Source organism: Perognathus longimembris, chromosome 4, assembly GCF_023159225.1.
Source record: "Perognathus longimembris pacificus isolate PPM17 chromosome 4, ASM2315922v1, whole genome shotgun sequence".
Taxonomy (NCBI): domain Eukaryota; kingdom Metazoa; phylum Chordata; class Mammalia; order Rodentia; family Heteromyidae; genus Perognathus; species Perognathus longimembris.
Genome location: NC_063164.1, coordinates 19,180,644 through 19,203,550, shown reverse-complemented (window position 1 = coordinate 19,203,550; position 22,907 = coordinate 19,180,644). Strand labels below are relative to the sequence as shown.

Sequence of the window (22,907 nt, the reverse complement as noted above, 5' to 3'; positions counted from 1 at the left end):
CTCAGAAAAAGCCAGAAGTGGTCCTCTGGCTCAAGTGGCAGAGTGCTAGCCTTGAGCAAAAAGAAGCCGGGGATAGTGCTCAGGCCCTGAATTCAGGCCTCGTGATTGATTAAAAAAAAAAAAAAGGTGGGGGCGGGGAGACTTCAAACCACAATTGAATGTGGATACATCCACTGACAACAATTTAGGGATTTCCTTTAGGTAAGTGAAGGAAAATACTGTTATATAGAAGAAACATCTGGAAGAGTTGTGATGATTGGCTCTAAGAAGTGTAATTATGCAGCTAGAAACAGAGACAAGGGCCTTCTTTGCTTCAGTCTTATAATCATTTTTATGTATTATCATCAAGATTATACACACTTATATTACTTTGAAAGTATTGTTCTGTTTTTAATTTTTGAACACAAATTGGGTAAAATAAAAAATTACTTTTACCAAATAAGAATTTTTGTTTTGTTTGTTTTTATCCCAGTCCTAGGGCTGGGGCTCAGGGCCTGGGCACTGTCCCTGGCTTCTTTTTTGCTCAAGGCTAGCACTCTGCCACTTGAGCCACAGGACTACTTCTGGCTTTTTCTGTGTATGTGGTACTGAGGAATCGAACCCAGGGCTTCATACATGGTAGGCAAGCACTCTACCACCAAGCCACATTCCCAGCCCCCAAATAAGAATTTTTTAACCTGACCATAATAAAATTAAACATGATATCTCTTTGAGTCAATATGAAAGGAAGACTGTGTTAAAGATACATTGTATCAGTCAAAATTCATGAATTTTATCAATAGGGCATTTATTGCATTATGTTTTCCAAGCTCTGGAGAGCTATGCCTTTTCATCTAATTATTTGTCTAGATCAGACAAAGTAGACAATTAGATATAGATAATTGTCTAGATAGAATTTCTTCTAATAATGTTCCTCAAATATTATTCTCAAGAAATAGTAAAAATCATATACCAATATCATTGTTGTTCTTATACTCTCATTCTCCTCTGACTTCCATTTAGATTCTGTTTTTTTAAGTACACACTTAGAGCCATTTTCTACACTGATCTTCAGTATTCTCATCCAGGACCACAGCATAAATTAATAATCTACAAATTATAAATCAGTGATCTACAAATTTATTTTGTCACGTTAACCAATCATCTGAGCACAATTTCTTATCTATTGACATTTTAACCTCTCTCCTCCAGTTGGTTCAAAAACATCTTTTAAAAAGCAACATGTAAGGCCAGAAGCGGCGCTGTGGCTCAAGTGGCGGAGTGCTAGCCTTGAGCGGGAAGAAGCCAGGGACAGTGCTCAGGCCCTGAGTCCAAGGCCAGGACTGGCCAAAAACAAAAAAAGCAACATGTAAAAATCTGTACCTATGAATTTTTTTTCTCAAGGTCATTCTACAGGATTCTCTAAGGAAAATCCATGCAGATCTACAAACCCAAATTTAGGCATCATCACTAAACTTTCAATTGATGAGTAGCTCTTGGCCAAATATTCTTGGCAAAATCTCTTACTATTTACCAATTTTCTGGTTTTGTTGAGATCCCCTACCATTTCAGTATTTATTTCCTTATCAAATCTCCTGTCTCTACAAGTCTGTCTCCTCTTCCAAAAGTTTCTTCACATTACTTTCAGAGAATTCTGGTTTCAATAAGAAATGTGCTCCATTGATTACATATCTATGCACAGGAATAAGTTTTACAAGTAATAATTCACTCAGTGTGCTTTTACACTTATAATAAATTAGGAAAATAAGTGATAGGAAGTTTTCTGGAATGGAAGAAAGGAGGAAGAAATGGACATGGGAGAGAAAGGAGGACTTGTAGGGGAAAGCAGAGGTAAAAGAGGAAGGAAAGAGGAGGATAAGAAGACTAAAAAGGAAATTAAAAATAATAAGAGGAATAAAGACTAAATCGAGATTGGACTATTGCAGAGTAATTTTAGAAGACTTCTTATTATATATATGTCATTATATAATGTAACTATCATAATATTAGATACAGCAGCAGTATGTTTATATATTATATCATTCTATGTATTTATTTATATATAAAATATGTATTATGTATAATATATATGCATATATATGTATTATATATTAATATATATTACCTTAGAGAGGCATGTTCTTTATATTTGGTTATTAATATCTGTTAGTCACAGCAAGAATGATAAAAGATGACTGGGGTATAAACAGAGTCAAGTACAAGACAGAGCCAACCACCCAGCCATCCAAGGAACAACATGGTACCAACTGTGGTATGTTCCTGAATTGTTCCCATCATCCACATTTCCTTTGTATACTTTATTCATCTTATCACTCAGATCTCAGGTCAAAAGTAGTTTTCATAGGGAAGCTTCGCATGACTTCCAACACCCATGGAATATTGTTTCTAACATCCCAACTTTCACTTTTAGTGCTTATTGCAATGAAAGTTTGTGGAGATTTGTTTATTTTTGTTGTTGTTGTTAAAGTTTGTCTCCCCTGTCACTAGTTTTTGAACCCTTTCAGAGGAGAAGTACAGATTACTATGTTTGCATGACTTATATTATTGCCTTAAGGCATTTTATAAATAAGTACTGAAGAAATGAATAAACAGTTTAGAACAGATAAGGGAACAAACTCACAATACTGGATTTTGACTTTTTGCTTCCTGAGTTTGAAATTGATGTCAGATCATCAACGTCCTACTAAATTTGTTTCACATGTAACAGAGTGAAAAAGAAAGCCAGTGATACAATTTTTAGAAAGCCACACACCTCCTTCTTTCTTTCATGACTTTGATCCCCTGGAGCCAATAATGTTAATTCCTTATATGAGTCTCCCTGCTCATCATCATCACTAATATTTGTTGAATAACGATTATGTGTAAAAATTCTAAGCACTATATATTATCATATATTTCTCTAAAGACTATAATATAAGTAGCAATATTACCCTATTTTACAGATGAAAAAAGTGAAATATATATATATATCTTGCCCAAGCAGGAAAAGTTATACATCTGGTCAGAAGCAGATCCAGCATTCAAAAAAAAAAAAAAATCTTGACTATTTGGCAACAGAATCTCCCATGATTAAACATTTTCCCTTTCCCAATGTCCACATTAATTCAAAGAATTTACTTAATACTAGATATTAACAGTGATATATAGAGTAATGTATTTTAATAATTATTTATTTATTGTCAAAGTGATGTACAGAAGGGTTACAGTTTGATACGTAAGGCGGTGGGTACATTTCCCTCTCTTCCCTCATTTTCCTCCTCTCCCCTCCCCCTTTCTCTCTTCCCCCATGAGTTGTTCAGTTGGTTTATACCAAATGGTTTTGTAAGTATTGCTTTTGGAGTTTTGTCTTTTTATCCTTTGTCTCTCGATTTTGATATTCCCTTTCACTTCCCTAGTTGCAGTAACAGTATATACATGATCCAGGGTACTCAGATGAGATACAGTGAAAATGCGGGGACAACCACAGGAAGTGGATACAAGAGGATCATAAACAAAAAAAGCTACAGTTTCACATGGGCTGTTGAAAGTAATTACAACAGTGATATGACACTTGTTTCCATAACATGGAGTTCATTTCACTTAGCATCATCTTATGTGTTCATAAGGGCATAGCTATTGGGTTCTTGTGATCCTCTCATAGGGAATAATTAGCACAGGTTTAGGCTAGTCACAGTAATGTATTTTAAAAGCTGCTAGAATCATGCCTGGCACCTAGCAGACACTCAGTATGTGTGGTTTTGCTGTTTATCTGTTTTGCTAAAACACAATCTTACTATATACATTAGTCTATAATTTCTTGTACTTATTAGGTACATGTACACACTTTCACATCCTATTTTGTTTCTTTATTCATGCATAGCCTGCATCTACATGTGTACAGGAATTTATAGAAATAGGTTGCTATATGCTTGAAGATTCATGTTTCCTTCATTTTCCTTGTTCACTCAAACTCCCCATATTACTAAAATCCTAAGCGCCGTTTATTTTAGGACAGATTTTGAATAGTCAAAGACAACCTCTGAATCATACTGAAATGCCACAATGCCAACAAAACCCCTAAATTATACTTTTTGAAAGCCTTTTGTCATTATTTATTTGCAAAATTTGAGTAAGAGCATACCCAAATACTAAAAGTTTGTCAAAATTCATTTCTGCACTTGATTTCCAAGTTTTGCTCACCAGATATGTGATTTAAAAACAAATTCACAGATAAATGTGCACATGCTGCTTTTATGAACAGGATAAAGAACATGTCATTTTTAATTTTAGTGGATATGATCAGATTAGTTTTAATAAATCTATAGTTTACATTTTTTTTGGCCAGGCCTGGGGCTTGAACTCAGGGCCTGAGCACTGTCCTTGGCTTCTTTTTGCTCAAGGGTAGCACTCTGACACTGGAGCCATAGCACCACTTCTGGCCTTTTCTGTATATGTGGTGCTGAGGAATCGAACCTAGTGCTTCACGAATATGAGGGAAGCACTCTACCTCTAAGCCACATTCCCAGCCCCAGTTTACATTTCTTATCATGTGTAAATAATAGAACCCATTCTCCAGCTACCTGACAGGCAAGTGAATTGGGCGTGTCCACTCTATCATGTATTGCACTACAGAGTGAATTGAATACCTCTGCATAAATTTATCATCCTTTTGTATTTTCTCCAATGGGAACCATTTTTTCATAACATTTGTCCATATTTCTATGGGAATCATTTCTTTTTAGTAATAAAATATGTATGCTTTATCTATTTTCTGCATGGCAGTTTTTCAACAAAATAAATTTTCTCCTATTAGATCATATGGCATCCTTTGCCATTGCAAACAGTTTTTGTTTAAGATTTGGAATTTAACATGTTCACATTGCAAACGTACATTTACTATTGACTTATCACCTGACAGCACCAAACTTTACCCTTCTCAGCTTGGCTCTACATCTGGGAGTGACAGCCCTAGGTCCTCACTTCTGATTCTCTATGGATCCCTGGCTGACCTCTGTCCATAGTTGGAGCTGAGGAAGAAGGCAAGATTGAAGAGGCAAGCCAGCCTGAGTCTTTGCTATCTACATGTCTGCTTTCTGTGAGCTTCCTGATGCTTCTTGCCGCTTGCTTCTTTGTAACAACAGCAAGCATCCTATTGCTGCAACTGAATACATTTTCAGTTGTGTTTTTTTTTAAACCTAGCACAGACATCTCTGCACCCTCTTCAGAGATGCTAGCATTCATCAGGCAGGCTCCTTCCAAGAGATCTGAGTTCCAACACTGCTCTAAGTCTTTAAGATTGAAAACCTCCAACTTTTTTTTCATCCCTCAGCCCTAAGGATTATAGCTGTTCCCTGCAGTTACTACTTCTATGCTTGTATGTTCTTTTACATTTGTTGAGACCTACTTAGCAATTTTGTACCTAGATAAAACCTTTTCCCCCTTAAATCTCTAAGAATAAATAGTTTGGATTCTATCTCTTGACTCAGTCTTGATTAGTAAATAATTATGGGCATTTCTATATTTTGAGGAAGAATTCAACTCGTTATAGATTCAAATTTGAATATTTTAATTTTTCCCATATTCATAATTAAGCTTTCTCTAAATGTGTGTATTCAGTTAATTAACTGGATTATGAATATGTGCATTTGCATAAATGCAGGTGTATCTGTGTGTATATATTTTGTGTATCTCTGTATATATGAGTTCACATACTTGTATATGAGTTGAAGGAGGGTGATATTTGTATTTGTATATATATGTATATATATATATATATATGTGTGTGTATGTTGTTTTCTGCAGACATAACGCACATCAAGGTAGTAAGAATATTGTTAAGAATGCTGTCACTAACGGTCTAGTACAGAATTCAGCAAAATTATTCTATGTATAGCTAATCTTGTAGGCATAAGGTCTCTTGTAAAAACTTAACACTGCCACTGTAACCCCAAGGCATACAGAAAATACTCTGACTTTCCTCAGTGTCATCTTTATATCATCTGAAAAATTAGTCCCTAAGTTTGATTTGTAGCTCAGCAGTAGAGCCTGTGTTTAATGCCGACCACTCCTCCCAAAGTTTCCAAAATCAGGAAACTTAGTTATTGTTGTTTTAATCTAGAATTTTACTATTGTCATTAGTATTTGGTATTAGTATTCATATTATTCAGTTGTCTGTGGTCCAGTAGCATTCATTTCACCTGAGAGATCTTGTAAATCAGTCTTGGGCTCCAGGCAGTGGTATGCTAAAACTGGCTCACGCTGGCTGAGAGCTGAATGTGCACAATGCTTTCCAAATCTGAACTTAGGAACATCGAATTGCTAACTTGAAATTTTCCATAGAGGAATATTTACACCATGGAATCCGACAAATGTTACAAATGATGGTGCTATAAGAAACAGGTTTACCAGACCATCATTGACTAACTGGTTTAGAATTTGTATTTGAATAAGAATTCTAGGTCATTTGTATGAACATTAAATTTGTTGAACCACTGGACTAGATCTTTTTTTTGAAAGTAAACATTAGAATCACACGACACATATTAGAATATGTGTGCTTGAACCTATGTGCAATACTGATTCAGAAACTCTTTGCAAGTGAATTCTTGTGAGAAAAATCATTTTATATAAAAATATACATTTTAAATACATTTTCAGCTTGGTTCTTATGCATCCAAAATCAATACCTAATGTATGTATGTTACAAAGTGTAACCCCTCTGTATATCACCTTTGCAATTAACAATAAAAGAAAATAAGATTAAAAATGTCGATAGGGAATGCACTCGAACATCTTCCCTTAGGACTTTGATTTCCTTCCTAATTTATAATAGAACAGAGTTGAAAGACTTAAAATTTTATTCCTAGATTTTGAGACTTAATCACAGTGTAACCGTTTGTATGGCTGACTTTCAGAATTGTACAGGCTGCTATCTTTACCTCCCCCCCCCCCCCCACACACCTTTCAGAATAGTTACATTCGTATTATTGTCCTGTGTCTGTTTCAAGCATACACTCTACACTTGGTAACCACGTCACTTTCAGGTCTACAGATGGAGAAGAAGTGAAGGAGACTCTGCCCATACCAGGACTCAATTGAGATAAGGATTTTCTGGCTTTTGAATCCATTCTATGGTTAGAGGAGAATTTGGGGAGGGGTTGTTTGTGGGAGGACATAAGTCAGTGGGGGGGAGAATTTCAAGACTTTCTACATTCTCTTGTTTGCCCAGCAATGAATTCATAATTATCAGGGCTACTGATTTATGGATGGGGAAAAAAGGATCTTGTAAGTTCTCAGTGTGTCGTGCACAATGTTGAGCATATTCTGAAGTAGTCACATGTGAGTGTCAAAGCCACTGTGGTGCTGGGATCTCCTTGACAGCTTTGCCTCTGCTGTCTTTCCTTAGCTCCATCAGAGAAAGGACACACATGGAGACTCTCTTCCAGTTTTCCTCACCCTTTAACATCCTCTCCCTAAGGGAAGGGCTTCGCATTCCTCAAATAGCACTTTCACAATCAATGAGGAGTGTCTAAGGCTGTCTCTGACTTAGCGCAAATGTGCAACTTCAACATTCTGTTACTCAAGTAGTATTCCTAAAGGTAGTATGTTTTAATTAAATCTTTGTTGAGTGAAGGAAAGCTACCAGTATAAATCTGCAAGTATTTGCTTTCTAAAGATTTTTTCTTTCTGTATAAATGTTTTCATCCAAATTTGTTTGTATTATCTCTCTATATAAGTGATCTTAAAAATTCAAATAAGTATTATATAAAAAGAAAAATCAACTAATGTATTCATAGTCTGAAATGTACATAGTATAATAAAACTATATCTCCTAATGTAACACAAACTCATACAAGATAAAAAAAAATGAGATCTGTATTACAATTTCAGTTAATGCTCTTTTTAAAAAGACTAAGTAGTTGTACAGAGGATTTGCCATTTAAGAAAGCACTTTGTGAATGCAATGTACCTTAATCAATCTCACCCTTTTTCAATATTCTCATTCATCCCTCCCTTCCCCACCCTTTCCCTCATTCTTCATTTTGTAGGACATAAACTGAATTCTTGACTGCATTATTCCTCTACTCGTCTTCCATTGACCCCAACCAACCTATCTCAAGTACCAGCTTCCCAGTATTTGTTTTGTTTAACTTTGTCTTTCTAAAAAATTGCACTATTTGGGTTCTACTTTGAATCAACCATATTTTAGTCAATATATTTGTAGGTTCTCATACACTGCCCAATGTATTTACTTATAAGTTTATAAGCTAAATGCAGCTTCCACATATAAGGGAAAGCATGAAAACTTTCCTTTGTCTCTCTGGCCATGAGTTACTTTATTTAAGATAAATCCTTCAGGTCTATATTTCTTTACAAGTGGTACAACAAACCAGTTGCCAGTGGCCCTTGCCTGTATTCCTAGCTACTCAGAAGGCTGAGATCTGAGGATCATGGTTCAAAGCTAGCCTGGGCAGGAAAGTCATGAGACTCTGATCTCCAGTAAATTAATCAGAAAAAGCTAGAAATCACACAGTGGCTCAAGTGGTAGGGCGCTAGCCTTGCGCACAGGAAGCACAGGAACAGAGCCCAGGCCCAGAGTTCAAGCCCCAGGACTGGCAAAAAAAAATAAAAATAAAAACGATACAATATTATTCTTGCTAACATATCTAAAAATTCCTTTGTGTATATATATATATATATGTATCTATAAGTATATATCTATGTATATATGCATGCATATGTATATATGTATGGACACCTACATATATACCATATATGCATATCTAATACATATATTTCACATTTATTGATCCATTTGTCCATTGAGGGGCATCTAGGGTTTGCAATTAAAATTTTGTTAGGATGTTAGATTTTATGAGTTTTCATAATAATGAAACATTGTAGATAGGTAGTCCTTCAGAAGCTGTGAATTTTTTTTTTCTTATTGCCAGTCCTGTAGCTTTAGACTCAGGGCCTGAGCACTGTCCCTGGCTTCTTTTTGTTCAAGGCTAGCACTCTGCCACTTGAGCCACAACGCCACTTCCGGCTTTTTCTGTTTATGTGGTGCTGGGGAATCAAACCCAGAGTTTCATGCATACAAGGCAAGCACTCTACCACTAACGCATATTCACAGCCTGAAAAAAAATTAATTTTTACTGGAAAAAATATCTACTGAACCTAACAATTATCTCAAGCAAATGATAAGTCAATAGTAATATGAAATACTTTGTAATTTTGAGATACTTTAATTGTGTGATATAGTAGTGAGAAGAATTAGATCGAAAATGAAGTATTGAAAATTAATGTTTATTTTCTCTGAGAGGTGGTTTCTTTTGCATTCTTTGCCTATGAGGAAACGTGAGATTGAATCTGAACTTTAATATCTGTTTTTACTAGTGCTTCCCTCCAACCCTCGCATATTTTTCTTCTGTATAGTTTCTTATGCAGATTACCAACTTGATGTTTCCCACATAAAATTCATAAGGCTGGTAGTTTTACACAATAAGCTTTGTTTTATTCATGCAAAGAAATATAGATATTTTGTCAGGAAAAAACATTTCCATAGAAATCTTTGGTTCATTAAATGCTGTCACTCCACTCTGTTCTGCTCCATCATTATATTGGACATATTGTGACACACGACTCACTTTCATAAAAAGAAATTCCCCAAGGTTTACTTCTGTAATGAAATGGAACTAATTAAATATAGTCTAAGGTAAGATGATTGGTAACAAACTCACACATAAACATGAATATAAAATTTATGTAGATATACATCTACATATATACATGAATTATGTATATGCCTACATAGGTAACATTCATGTATACACACATACACACATACACATATATCCAAATATCCAGATACACATACATCTACAGAAAACAGAAGACTATTTTTGAGAGTTAACATCTAAGCGGCATGAAAAACTCTCCATGCTAACTTTCCTTCTTTCTAGAAACAGCTTGTTCTTTCAGCAACTCAGTGTAGAACAAAGAAATAAAAAAATTGCTATGTGTTCAAAAAGATCCATGGGAAAAATTTTGGAGAAGCATGGCAAACTAACATTAATAAGTGACACTAATTAGGCTTGATTTGCATATTTAACTAGTCTCAATTACACACAGATTCAATGAACATTTTAAAAGCTGCAATCAATCTTCCCAGACATGGTTAGTTATTTACATGAAGTAACAAAAACTGAGAGGTCTGTTAATGAGGACTGTTTCCAATTTATATCCCAACAGAATTATTTCAGCAATAGCAATGGGCTATGGTTTTCTACAACAAATTACAGATGTGTAAGTTTAAAGTTCTTTGATTTCACAGACAAAATAATAGTTTTTAAGTTTGTAGAAAATGTGTTCCTTAAATTACTCCACTGTATTAAAATATTAGTTAAATTTCTCTAATTATGAAAAGGTTTCAAATTTTTCTTTTGCCCTTGATGTTTAAACTTGAACACCAAGGGAATTGTTGGTGTTGAGTAGGTAATGTTTTTCACAAGGTGAAATGAGGGTTCATTTTACTCTTCCTTGGACAAAGTTTATTTTTTGTCTTCAAAACTATATAATTTGAATATTAAAATAATTTGAAATAAAAATATAGAGGACATACATATATGCAATACACTCAATTTCTGTATGTTATGTTTGTAGGATTTTCTTTGACATTTTAGGAATGTTTTGTTATTACAAGTTATTTTCTAACAATATTCAGAGGAGTGATTCTTTATAAAAGGAGATTGTGCCTGAGTGTAATGGGGGGCTGCTGGGGTATCTGGGTATAGCTATGGGGAGTGGGTGAAATTAGCAGCAGAACTCAGTGTACAAATCATTTTTCTTTGTAACTGTCAAATGAGAGTGAAATTCCAATGTGACTCAGAATATCCTAGCTCCACGAGAGTTATTTTATGAAATCAAAATCCTGGGAGATTAACCTTTCAGCCTGAAATGCCTTGAAAGGCAATTCAGGTCATAAGGTGAATAAAAGGATGCTGAGGAAGGATAAACTTACAAATTTCAATTAATACCTTCCCTAGGATCACCGTGTGTGTGTGTGTGTGTGTGTGTGTCTGTGTGTCTGTGTGTGCAAAATATTTATTAAGTGCCTCTCAGGAGCCAGTCTGTTGTTGCGGTTACAGTTATGTAGTGATGAAAGTATTGGCCTCAATCCTTGCAAGGAGAGCTCAGCACAGCATATTGTGGCTATATAACAATCATCAAGCACTTGCCAGACGACAGTGTAAACACCTTACATGAGTCAAACATTAAGTTCTCAAAACAGAAATAGAAATCAGATCTTATTCCTATTATATACATGAGAAAACTGACAGGGTGTGATAAGGCTAGCAAACCACAATGCCCAAATTCAAACCCAGTTTCAGTGTAGACATTGCATTATTAAGTATTGCTTTTGTGCATGTGTAGATTGAAGGCTGCTGAGATATGAACTCAAATATACCATCAATGCTTACCTTTTTAAAATTTTGAGATGGCATAACTATGATGATCAATAATCATATATGAATGGTGTCCTCACAGAAAGACACTGTGACACAGATACACACAGAACAAAGCTAAGGGAGCCAATAACCATTTGCAAGGCAAGAGGAAAGGTTTCTTAATGAAACTAATCTTGCTGACTTCTTTCCTACACATCTGTAAGAAAGGGAATTTCCATTGTATAAGCCACCCAGAGTATCCCCATTATGTAAAATATCCAGGCCATCATATATTGTTGTGACATCCCTTGCAAACACAGCATACCCTTGATTGTATCAAATGATAAAAACTATCTATGCTCAATATCTGAAACTAAAAGGTAAACTGTATAGTTAGGTGTGGAAGATCATACTCGTCTTTGAGCAAATCCACTTGTTGACCTGATATCCAGATTTTCTATCAAAACTTTGCCTGCATTGTGTTGTTGACAAAGGAGTGTACTCAAAGCAGTCAGTCTGAAGAGAGATCAGTTGTGATTGTGGTTTTTACCAACCAGTAAGGGGAGAAGAGGGTAAATAGCAGCCTTAGAAACCTGCTCCTTGTAGTGAATCTCTGACTGGTTGTCTGACTTTAAAATCATGAGTCTGTCAGTGTTTAACATTTAAATGGATGTTCATTGAAATAAGCTGCCATTGATTAGATAACTTAGAAACAGTTGTGATTACTTACTTAGAAGTAGGGCTATAGAACTGTTACTAATTGAATACATGTGTCTAAAATTCTAGTGCTTGTTACTAACACTGAGTCTTTCCCTTGGAAAAATAGTGATTTTAAATTTCTCAGTGGGGAGCTGGGAATGTGGCTTAAAGGTAGAGTGCTTGCCCAGCATGTATGAAACCCTGGGTTAATTCCTCAGCACCACATAAACAGAAAAAGTCAGAAAATATGCTATGGCTCAAGAGGTAGAGTGCTAAGCTTGAGCAAAAAGAAGCCAAAGACAGTGCTCAGACACTGAGTCCCAAGCTCCAGGACTGGCAAAAAAAAAAAAAAATTATCAGTGGCCAACATAGTTAGTATAATAAAGAAAAGGAAATGACAAATTAATTATTGAAGTGGTAATATATTTTAGTTATGTTAACATTGTGCTGCTAATTTTATACAATTTAAGTACCAGTGAAAACTTAAGATACTGAAAGTATGAATGGAACTGAGAAAAGTGAGGGAGAGTGGTAAGAGGTGACATTGATCATGATGCATTATACTCATAATCTGACTTGTTGGGTTGAAATCACTTTGAATAACTAAAGTAAGTTAACAAAAAATACTGCCAATTTCCTGTGGTAGAGACTATGAGTTGTGTAGACAGTACATAATCTAGGGTTACACAAATAGGAGATGTTACCACTAAGTTTCTTGTGACATGAACTCTGAAGTTTCTACCATTACGTTGCTCATTATCACAGCATGTTAACTCTCATAAAAGTCTGTACACACAAAATAGTTTCTTTTATACTCATGTGGACATATGAGACAGAGTGAATATGTCTGCATGTTCACAGACTAGTTCATAACTAGTCCAAATACAAATGGTGGGAATTAAAATGGTTCCATCTGAAGTCGATGTGAGATAGAGGATGAGGATTTCATTAACTAGTCTTCTGAAACATCAATTATAGAGCCATGGTCCTGAATTTATTTTCCCAAAATAATCTAGCTAATAAAAATTTAGGATTGTTGGGCTGGGAATATGGTCTAGTGGTAAAGTGCTCGTCTTGTATACATGAAGCCCCGGGTTTGATTCCTCAGCACCACATATACAGAAAAAGCCAGAAGTAGCGCTCTATCTCAAGTGGCAGAGTGCTAGCCTTGAGCAAAGAAAAGCCAGGGACAGTGCTCAGGCCTTGAGTACAAGCCCCAAGACTGGCAAAAAAAAAAAAAAATTTAGAATTGTCACTGAGAAGAGAATGAAGAAATTTTTCTTGCATAATGAAAAGATTCAATATACCAATATGCATAGCAGTTACACAGATGAATATAACCATATATAAAATTCATTGAATTCCCTATGAAATATGCATTTCACAATAGGTAAATTATATGTCACTAAAAATCCACCGAGACATCAAAAGGACATTTTTATATTCATGTAAGTGCATGCAGGCTATTTTTTATATCCCAAGGGGATAGTTGAATGACGTTTATATTTGTCTTTATTTTTTCAAAACTAAGTAAGTACTGTTGCAAAGAGGAAATGTATAAGCTTTAACTCCTTAAAAAATTTAGGGATAATATGTTTGGATGACTGCTTTATGACTTTATTTTATGTCTAATTTGAATAGATTTCATGTTCTTTTTCTTGACGATTAGACATTTAAAATTCATTTATTTATCTATTTTTACTTTTGTACTGGCTGTATTGACAAGGCCTTTCATATTCGTAGGTACCATACTGAATCTTCATAGATAGGATTCCTGAGGGTCAGTTTATGCTAAGTTGTATGATGGGAACAACCTTTAAACGTCATGTCTTTCTTGCTTCACTCTGCTTACCTCATGGACTTTTGGGAGGGCTGGGGGTAAGGCAAAGCTTCTGTTCATTTTGCCGGTGCAGGAATCCAGAGTGATATCACAACTATCACTAGAGTGCTGATGCTTTTTGCCAAAGATAAAAGTGACCATTGAAGGATCCTATATCTGTCATTAAAGGCTAGTGTAGTGGGGCTCTGGGAAAACAAGAGGAAGGCAAAACATGTCATTTCTACTCTCATCTCTCAGATCAGATCTGATTATGTGACCTGATAAAACCAACAACAGGAGCTAGTTGGTGTGGACCCACGCAGAAAGGAGGGCCACTAGTAAAAGTGAACAGATGGCCTCACTCGTGTCATCTTTGGGAGAATGGACTGAATTTTGAATTAAAAAAAGAGACTGTACTTTCTAATCTACATAAGCATGGGTTAAGGATCTTTGTTTTCTATTTCTATAATGAGACTTGTTATGTACCCTTTTGACAGAGTTGTTGAGAGGGTTCTTCTGGTCATGATTATAAAACACTTTGCTTCAGGTACATACTAAATAGAAAACTGCTTCCTCTGGCTGCATCAGCGTTTCTCTGTGGTTGCTCAAAGGGTTGAATGGCCATGGCAGAGTCCATGGAAAGCCAGGGTAAGTTCTCTCCTGGGTTGGAACTACCTAGCACCAATGGTGTCGGGGGATTTCAAGATGTCATGAGTGACAAGTAGGGATGTAAATACCAAGAAAGAGAGGAAGCTATTTTTCCAACAATGCGTATACATAATGAAATTGTTGTTATATCTTTTGTTTTTTAGATTTGCCTTGTGATATCCATTTAACCTTGCTTACTTCCCCAAGACTGACATAGGCCTTCAGGTTGACACTGTAAATTAGGAAAGATTCGCTTATGGGGCTTACTTTAGTGTCATGATGCTAATAATACAGAAGGGAAGATGTTTAGTAAGTAGTTTTATTTAACTGTTGAGTGATATGAAGGGATGAAAACAAGGTGATCTATTTGTTGGGTGTTAACATCTGGGGAAATAGTTGAGCCCTCAAATTTCAGGGATTGGGCAGATCAGCAGCTCATTTCTGATTCCTGAACTGTCTCCTTAGAAGGCTTATATTGGAGCATTTCTCCTGTGGTTCCAATATTCAGGTTCCTTTCACTTTGTCTTGCTCTACCATTTTGAGTCCTCTCTTTCTGTAGCCTACAAAGAGGGGGGAACATAGGATTATATTTTAAAGATTATGTGAGATACATTTTCAGGACCAGGAACATGTCTAACATTTGCCATCAAGCCTGGCTCTAGGCCTAAAGGGAAAAAAAAAAATGTCCCATAAAATGTTTTCTGCTACTGCAATGACAAGTTGGAACAGAGAAGTCAGAAATATTAGACCTCAGATACCATCAAAAAATTGGTGTGAGAGATACCCAGCTACTGGCACATGCCTGCAATCCTACTTACTCAAGAAGCTGAGATCTGAGGATCAGGGTTCAAAATCAGCTTAAGTTTATGATAATCTCATCTCCAATTTAATCATGGAAAAGCCACCAATGAAACTGTGGCTCAAGTGGGAGAGTGCAAGCCTCCAGTGAAAAAGCTAAGGGACGGTTGTCAGGTCTTGAGTTCAAGCCTTAGTACAAAAAAAAATAGTGTGTGTGTGTGTGTGTGTGTGTGAGAGAGAGAGAGACAGAGACAGAGAGAGACAGAGACAGAGACAAAGCAGAATAGGAAGGATACACAAAAATATTTACATAAAGCATCCAAGGTGAATAAGAGCCAGAGTGAAGAGAAGAGCATTCTAGGATGGTTAGATAAACAGGGGGCTCTAGTCACAGCTTTATGTCTAGCTATCACTGTTTACTTATGTATTATCCTGATAGTGAATCAGAGCTCAAACCATTTAGCGGAAATTATTATCTTCCATGTCTTTATTCCCCCTAGAGGGATGCAGTGAAAGCCAGGTGTACTCTGTAGGTACAGTGGCTGTGTCTTGGAAAGGCAGCCTCAAACTATGAAATTCTATTCTCCTCCAGGGTTGGAATAGAGAGAAAATTCTTTAAAAAAAAAAAAAACCACCAAAAAACCCAAAACAAAAAAACACCCTTTGCTCTGAGTTTGCTTTGCTTTCAAATGCAAACAGATCTCTAGAAGAAGCATAGGCCTCTAGGCTTGAACCTGGGGCCTGTACATACATGCCTCCAGGGCAAATGTTCCTACCCTCTCCAGAGGTCTCTATTTAAGGGTTGTTTTCAATCATCTTTCAATCCAGATGTCTGTACTCTTTGCTTGGAAGGCCCTGACAATGAAGTAACATGAAAATATTCAACAAGCACAGCAAGTTGAAAGGAGAAGTGTTACTGTAAAAGGTCAGACAGCCAAACACCACAGAGCCTTTGCTTCTCTGCAAAGAGCTGGGAAATTATTCCCAGTACATTGGTATTTTTTTCATGGCATGATCTGATTCTGGCTTTATTGATTCTCTCACAGCTGTAAGAGGAATATAGCATAAGCGCAGAGCAGGTATACAGGGAAGGGGCTCCTGCCTTCATCAAGTCAATGCCCTACCCTAGAGAGGTGGAACAGGACTGAAATGGACAGAGTAGGGCTAGATTTAGTGGATGAAGGTAGAAAGGAGGTGTAGGAATGTATTTTTAAATTGCTTCCTTAGGTTTTGCCACTGTTTGAGCAACTGTTAATGCCATGTATATATATAAAATAGTTGGTGAAAAGGAAAGCAGTAGAGAAATAGTAAACGAAATTCTCCTTTTGCTTATTATACCTGAAATTCTGTATCACATTGGTCATCTACTAGCAAGAAACAGATGACAAGAGGGAGAAAAAGTATGATGTTTACAGAGCAGTGGTAAGGGTTAAGGAAGCTGACTCTAGTACATACAGGGACTCATAATAAGGAGAGAGATTTAACTATCCTTAGATCTGAAAGGGCAGAGGAAGGAGGCCATTACTGGATAAAGTGTGTTCTGAAGCTGCAGGGCAGGCCTCACACAAGAAAGACTGCAGAATTTGATAGATAGGATGACCACTGACCAAAAGAAAAAAATGTCATCTGAATAGGAAGTAGCAAAGTGATCACTTTTCTGTATCCTCTGTTTCTACTCCTCAATAATCTGCCTTTCTCTCTAGTTGTATCCAATCAGCAACCAGAAGGCCTAGGAGACCTGGAAAAGAGAAGAGAGAAGGTAGTAAGAGAAAGAGAGAGAGAGGAGTGAAGAGAGCAAGAGAGTGAGGAGAGAGGAGGAGGAACAGAGAGGGAGGAAAGAGTAGAGAAGAGAGAGGAGCTAGAGAGAGAGAGAGAGAGAGAGACAGAGAGATAGAGACAGATAGGAGAGACCACAGAATGTGAAACAGGGTGGTAGTCCCTGGGCAGTGAATTGTAGGACACAGTAGCACATCTCTTAAAGAAATGACATAGACTCATCAGCTCTTAATACAGAAGGCATGTAAACAAACATCCCTACCTTTCCATTTTGCCTGGATTCCAAGTGTAGATTTGTTAAGATCTTTCTTTGTGGGATGCTGTACACCAACATTTCTAATGCATTGCCAACTCAAGTGATTCCCCTAACAAAGTTAGATGTTAAATGCCATTACATGATTGTACACAGTACACAATAAAGCAATTGTTTTAGGGTTACATGCATAGGCGTGAGGCACAGATTCCAGAGTAGTTGCGATAAGCCATGCCCTTTCTCACTCAGAGAAGCAAATACAGAGGCAACATATGTGAGGTCACATGATGAGCTTAAAAAAAAACAACCTCTTTCTTCTTTTACATTTTTTCATTCCTTTGAAGGAAAACAGTTTTGACAAGAATTCATCAGAGAAGATATTCCAAACTGTAATGTCTTGGTTCGGGTATTGCTTTTGATTAAGGCTGTTTGCTGGCTGGAATATTAGTAACCCACATATTCCCTCTACCTCAAAAAGTGTAGATTCACTTTTATCTTGGGAACAAAGCTGGATAGAAAAGCTTTTTAACTTTTCTTAATTCATAAAACATTTATCTTCGAGTCAGGTTTTGTTATAGCAGCACGAATGTGGTATGTCAGCAATTCCATTATAACCCCATATTTCCAGGGCTTTTCAACAGTGCCTTAGAGATTCTCCTTTGAATTAAAACTTGGCACTCAGGATTTGAATCAGAAACTACATTTTCCTTACCAATTAATCAAATATTTCTAGACATTCTCAAGTCAGAAGAGGAGCAAATGTGGAGAAATATCTTAAGGCACATTTGTCTATTAAAAACTTTGTAAAAATATGCACACATCTTACATGCATATTTCATCACTGTGTATTTGGTTCTCAAATAATTAACCATGACAGTCCCTAAGATAAAAAATAATTATTATTATTATAACATCTATACTTTGTCTATTGGACTTTGTAAGTAATTCATTTCTACTTTGGGAATTTGAATAGTTTGAAGTTCTCAGCAAAAATTGGTTTAATATTATAACAGTGCTAATATACCAAGCCAGACTTACAAAAGAGAATATTAAAGTGTTGCTGCATATTTCTTTTGGTGACATTTAAATGTATGTGGGGAAACCTGCATTCGGTGAACAGGGATTAGTTGCATGGAGTGATTCTGTATATAGAAACTTGAAATTTAATTTGCTGTAATATAATGGCAATGGTGGGACTTATAACAAAGCATAGAATAAATCTTTCCAACCTTGTTTATTTTAGAAAAATGCCACGAATGACCAATAACAATGAAAGAACATCATGATAAACTATTTTTACTATCTCATTTTGGAGATTTTTTCTTATTTTATTTTTTATTTTCTGCTGCTGCACTTGGTGTTTTAACTTACGGCCTCATAGTCCCTCAGCTAGTGCTCTACCATTTGTGCCATGCCTCCAGCCATGCTTTTCTCTGGTTATCATGGCAAGGATTTCCCTACCTGGGCCAGTTTTGAATCATGATCTTGAGTTTCAGTCTCCTGAGTAGTTAGAACTGCCAGCATAAGCCACAGGTGGGTGGCCAAACATTTAAGGCTACAAGTAGATGAAGACATTTGAGGACATCCCAGCAATAGACTTCTCTCCAGCTATAGTGGTTTTCATGTTGTTCCAGAAACATATCATCAAACTAACACCCAAAGACTTTTGCTCTAGCTTTTCTTTCTACCTTGAACTTTTGGATGTCTGCTTTGTCAGCCCCCTAACTACCTTCAGTCCTTGTTCAGTGAGGCCAAACTAGATCACTCTGGTTATATGATTTGCTTAGGTCCTACAGTGGTGAGGAAAATTGTCCCTTTACCCTCTGGAGGTTCCTTGGCATAAACTGACTGCCGAGTTAAATAGGAAAAAAGGAACACAAATTATTAATGTGCCAAAGGACAGGATCTGGGCCATCCAATGATGAAGCTCAGTGAAGGGACATGTGGGTGTGGCTTAAATACCCTCTTCCTAGAGGACAGGTAACCAGCAATTGTAGGCAGTTTCAGAGTCGCAAATTAATTCGGAGGATTTGATTGGTCCCAAAGAACAGACACAATGTTGGGAATGATTCTCTCTGGAAGCTCTGAGCTGACAACAGCATGAGACAAAGAGGGTGTGATGGTTTGCTAGTCTCCCTTCCAGTCATAGGAGCTTAGTCTTTCCTAGATTAAGATTTCAAGAGAGATTCAAGCAACTACATTACTGTGGGAAGAGTTTCCTTCAGTAGATAAAAAGAACTCCCAGAAGAGCCCCTCTCTGCACTTGGGTAGGATGGAGTGAAGAAGAGAAATGATATCAGTTTTGAGACTGTTTCTCCATGCCCAGGATATCAAAGCATCATGTTAGGGTACCATTTTCAGAATGCCAAAATTAGTCTCTATAACCCAGTTAGATACCTCCTTCTTTACACTTACCTCCTTCCACGTCTTTATGTTTTTAACAAAATATGTATCGTCCTGTGCATAAAATCCATAAGGTGATGTATTTTTTCTTTTTCCACATTTTAAGCTCATAGAGTTGTGTCTAACACATTGTTGAATGAAATATGAATTCCAAAGGCTATAACATGAATCTCCAAACAACAGTCCAGGCATTTTCCTTGGTTCTTCTGAAAACGAAAGTTGGCATTAGTGCCAAAATGTGAAGCATCACGTGTGGGTTCCCACTGTCATGTGTCCTTTGAAACTGAAGTTTGAACATAGTTGTGATCCTGTAATCTCAAAAGAAAAGTCTTAATAAAATCGCCCAACCCATCATCTCATTCCAGCAGTGGAGTAAGGACTATTCTGCAAAGGACCCACCAGACAGGGTTCACCTCTGGTCAGCAGTGCAAATGCTAAAAGCAGCAAACTTACATTGCAGGCACCAACGCAGGTGCATCAACAGCCTATCCCTGTGAGAGACTGAATGGCAGTTGATGGCAAAGGCTCCTATTTTCCGATCTTGATCCTATGTTAATTTTATTGATTGATTTTAATACATTACAATTACTTTAAGACTTAAATAAAATAACTGTTAAATACAGTAAATAGAAGTTATTTATTTGGTGTCTGGTTTCTTCCTAGGGTAAATGCGAGCATTCGCTGTATGGCCACATGCATTCCATCAACGATGCCACCTTCACTCCAAGGGTGAGTTCCATCCTCCTTCTCATAATTTGTCTTATGTGACAATTCCTTTTTATAGAACAGGCTTCCAAAGGTAAATAGTTAGTAACCTAATAAGCTGAAGAGATGGATCTATTTAGGGGTTAATTATAAGCAATGATATAGATGCATAGAGAGTAAAGAGCTGCAGGTTTTGAAAACTCACAAGTTCACACACACACACACACACACACTTACACCACAAGTAGGCAGGAGTGCTGAAGAATTCTATTACTTACACATTCTTTTTTTGTTTTGTTTAATGGTATTTGATGCTGAACCCAGCGTTTTGCACATTTCCAGCTTTGTCCAGACCTGTAAATGAGATAGTATTTTTGTAGTTTTGGTAGTGAAGCATTTTCCTACTGAGCAACATCTCAGGCCTTTGCTTTCCTAGAGAGGGCTTAACTATGTACTTCAGGCTGGCCTTGAGTTTGGGGTCCTCCAACCTCTGCCTCCACAGTGCTGATAATTCAGGTGAGCCCCATTACAAGCAACCAGAGTGCATTAACGTTTAGTGCCAATCCTCCAAATAACTAACGTGATTCAGGTGCCTATAAAGACAGACCAGGCAGGCAAGTCCATGAGACTCATCTCCAAGTAAGCTCCCCAAAAAGCTGGAAGTGGAGGTGTGGCTCAGTGGTAGAGTGCTAGTCTATCAGTGACATCACCTAGACCCTGAGTTCAAGACCCAGGACTGTCAAAAACAGACAACCAAAAACCTACAATGCTTGAAAAGGAAGCAAAAATGAGTAAAAGGTGAATGAAAAGCAGTTAAAAGGACGGTTTTTTTTTTTAATATAACAGAAAACCTGCTAAGAATAGTATTTTATCTCCAGCTTGAAGTACTCAGTTATAAGGATAATTTAACCAGTGGTGAACACTGTAAAACATTACTTTGTGTTGCTAAGCTAATGGAAGGTGTCTTTAAAATGCCTGAGAGAACAGTACGGAAGTGTGATTTAAGTTTGTACCTTCTCAGAGGAAAGCGATTTGACTAGATAGATGACCTCTCAAGTCCTTCACATGCCATGATTTAATTATAGCTAACATTTTAATTTGTCTCCAACTTCCCAACAGAGTAAGAATCCTAATTCCATATTCCTCTTTGCCAATTAGCTTTAAAAGATAGCTGATAGATTGCTCACATGTAACTTCAAAATGACAGTATAATCAAAATTCTGTTACTATCATTTTACTACTATTCTTTTACAAAGAGGAAAAGTACTCACTAAAAATTATATCTACTGAGCAAATTCTGATGGCCCAACTGAAATTGGGTTCATGTAATTGTCAGTCCTGAGAATTTTAATAATGGGCTCAACCACAATTATGTGTTTAACAGATTTGTCTTTGTAAAGAATAGTCCATTTAATTGACTATAGTGAGCCAATTAGCTGAAAAAAATTTGTATTATGGATTAGGTCTAGACAACCAAGTAAAATTTTATTTCTTGCAAATTATAGAAACATTTAGGCACCATGGACCCATACGATATAGGATATTTACGCTAAAACTCTAATAAGTGGCTTGTAGCTTCTCACGCTCTGGGAAAATTAAATGGAAACTGGGACGTAGTAAACTAATATTTTGTAAGTCAGGCATTTTATTATGGTGAGCAATATCATAGCTGAAAAAATACACACCATTCAACATTCTAAATAGTAAAATTAATAAATATGGAAATAACTAAATTAGATTTATGAAGTAAGCAATCGAAGGAGACGTGCATTAATTATATATACTTAAAGAGCAAGATGATGAATATGAGGTCCAGGTGTACAATGTCAAAACGAACGCCCTGTTTATGTTTACCTCCTTGGTTCAAAAGGACTGCTACAATGCACTGCCAAATCAATCTCACAAAGCAGTATTGAAATTTTCCATTAACTTATTTCTTCTTTGCTGCAAGTTTTAATAAAAAAGTGCTTGGTGATGATGACTGATATTCTTGCATCAAATTGGCAGCCACATTTTAATAATGTGACTTGGCCCACGTGCATTCAATAGAACATAGGGAGGTTGGAAAGCAATAGTGCCATAGGGCACAGTGATGTGGCATTATGACACTGCTGGCATTCAAACTACCTGTAGCCAAACTGCAGTGGCAGAATGGGACAAAATGTCCACAGCAGTGAAGCATTTCCCATTCCCTAGTACTGGACTTGGTCATTGTTGGGTGTTTCTAAGAGGCAATAATTCACGAGAACATGACTAGTTAAAATTGTATTTGCTGTTTACGTGAACACAATTTTAGGAAGATTCAACAATTAAATGCTCGTAAGTTGAAAGCATAAATGAAAATTTCAGTGCTGCCAACCTAGAAATCAAGATTTACAGA

General features: G+C 36.6%; 1 protein-coding gene across 1 annotated transcript in view; it reads left to right on the top strand.

Annotated features, from left to right (window-relative positions):
- Positions 1–22,907, top strand: part of Spag16 (sperm associated antigen 16) — a 696,006-nt gene that overhangs the window by 434,908 nt on the left and 238,191 nt on the right. Inside the window, exon 14 of the mRNA XM_048345736.1 lies at positions 20,486–20,551. Within this exon, the coding sequence (XP_048201693.1) occupies positions 20,486–20,551 (66 nt within the window). The remainder of the gene's footprint in view (positions 1–20,485; positions 20,552–22,907) is intronic.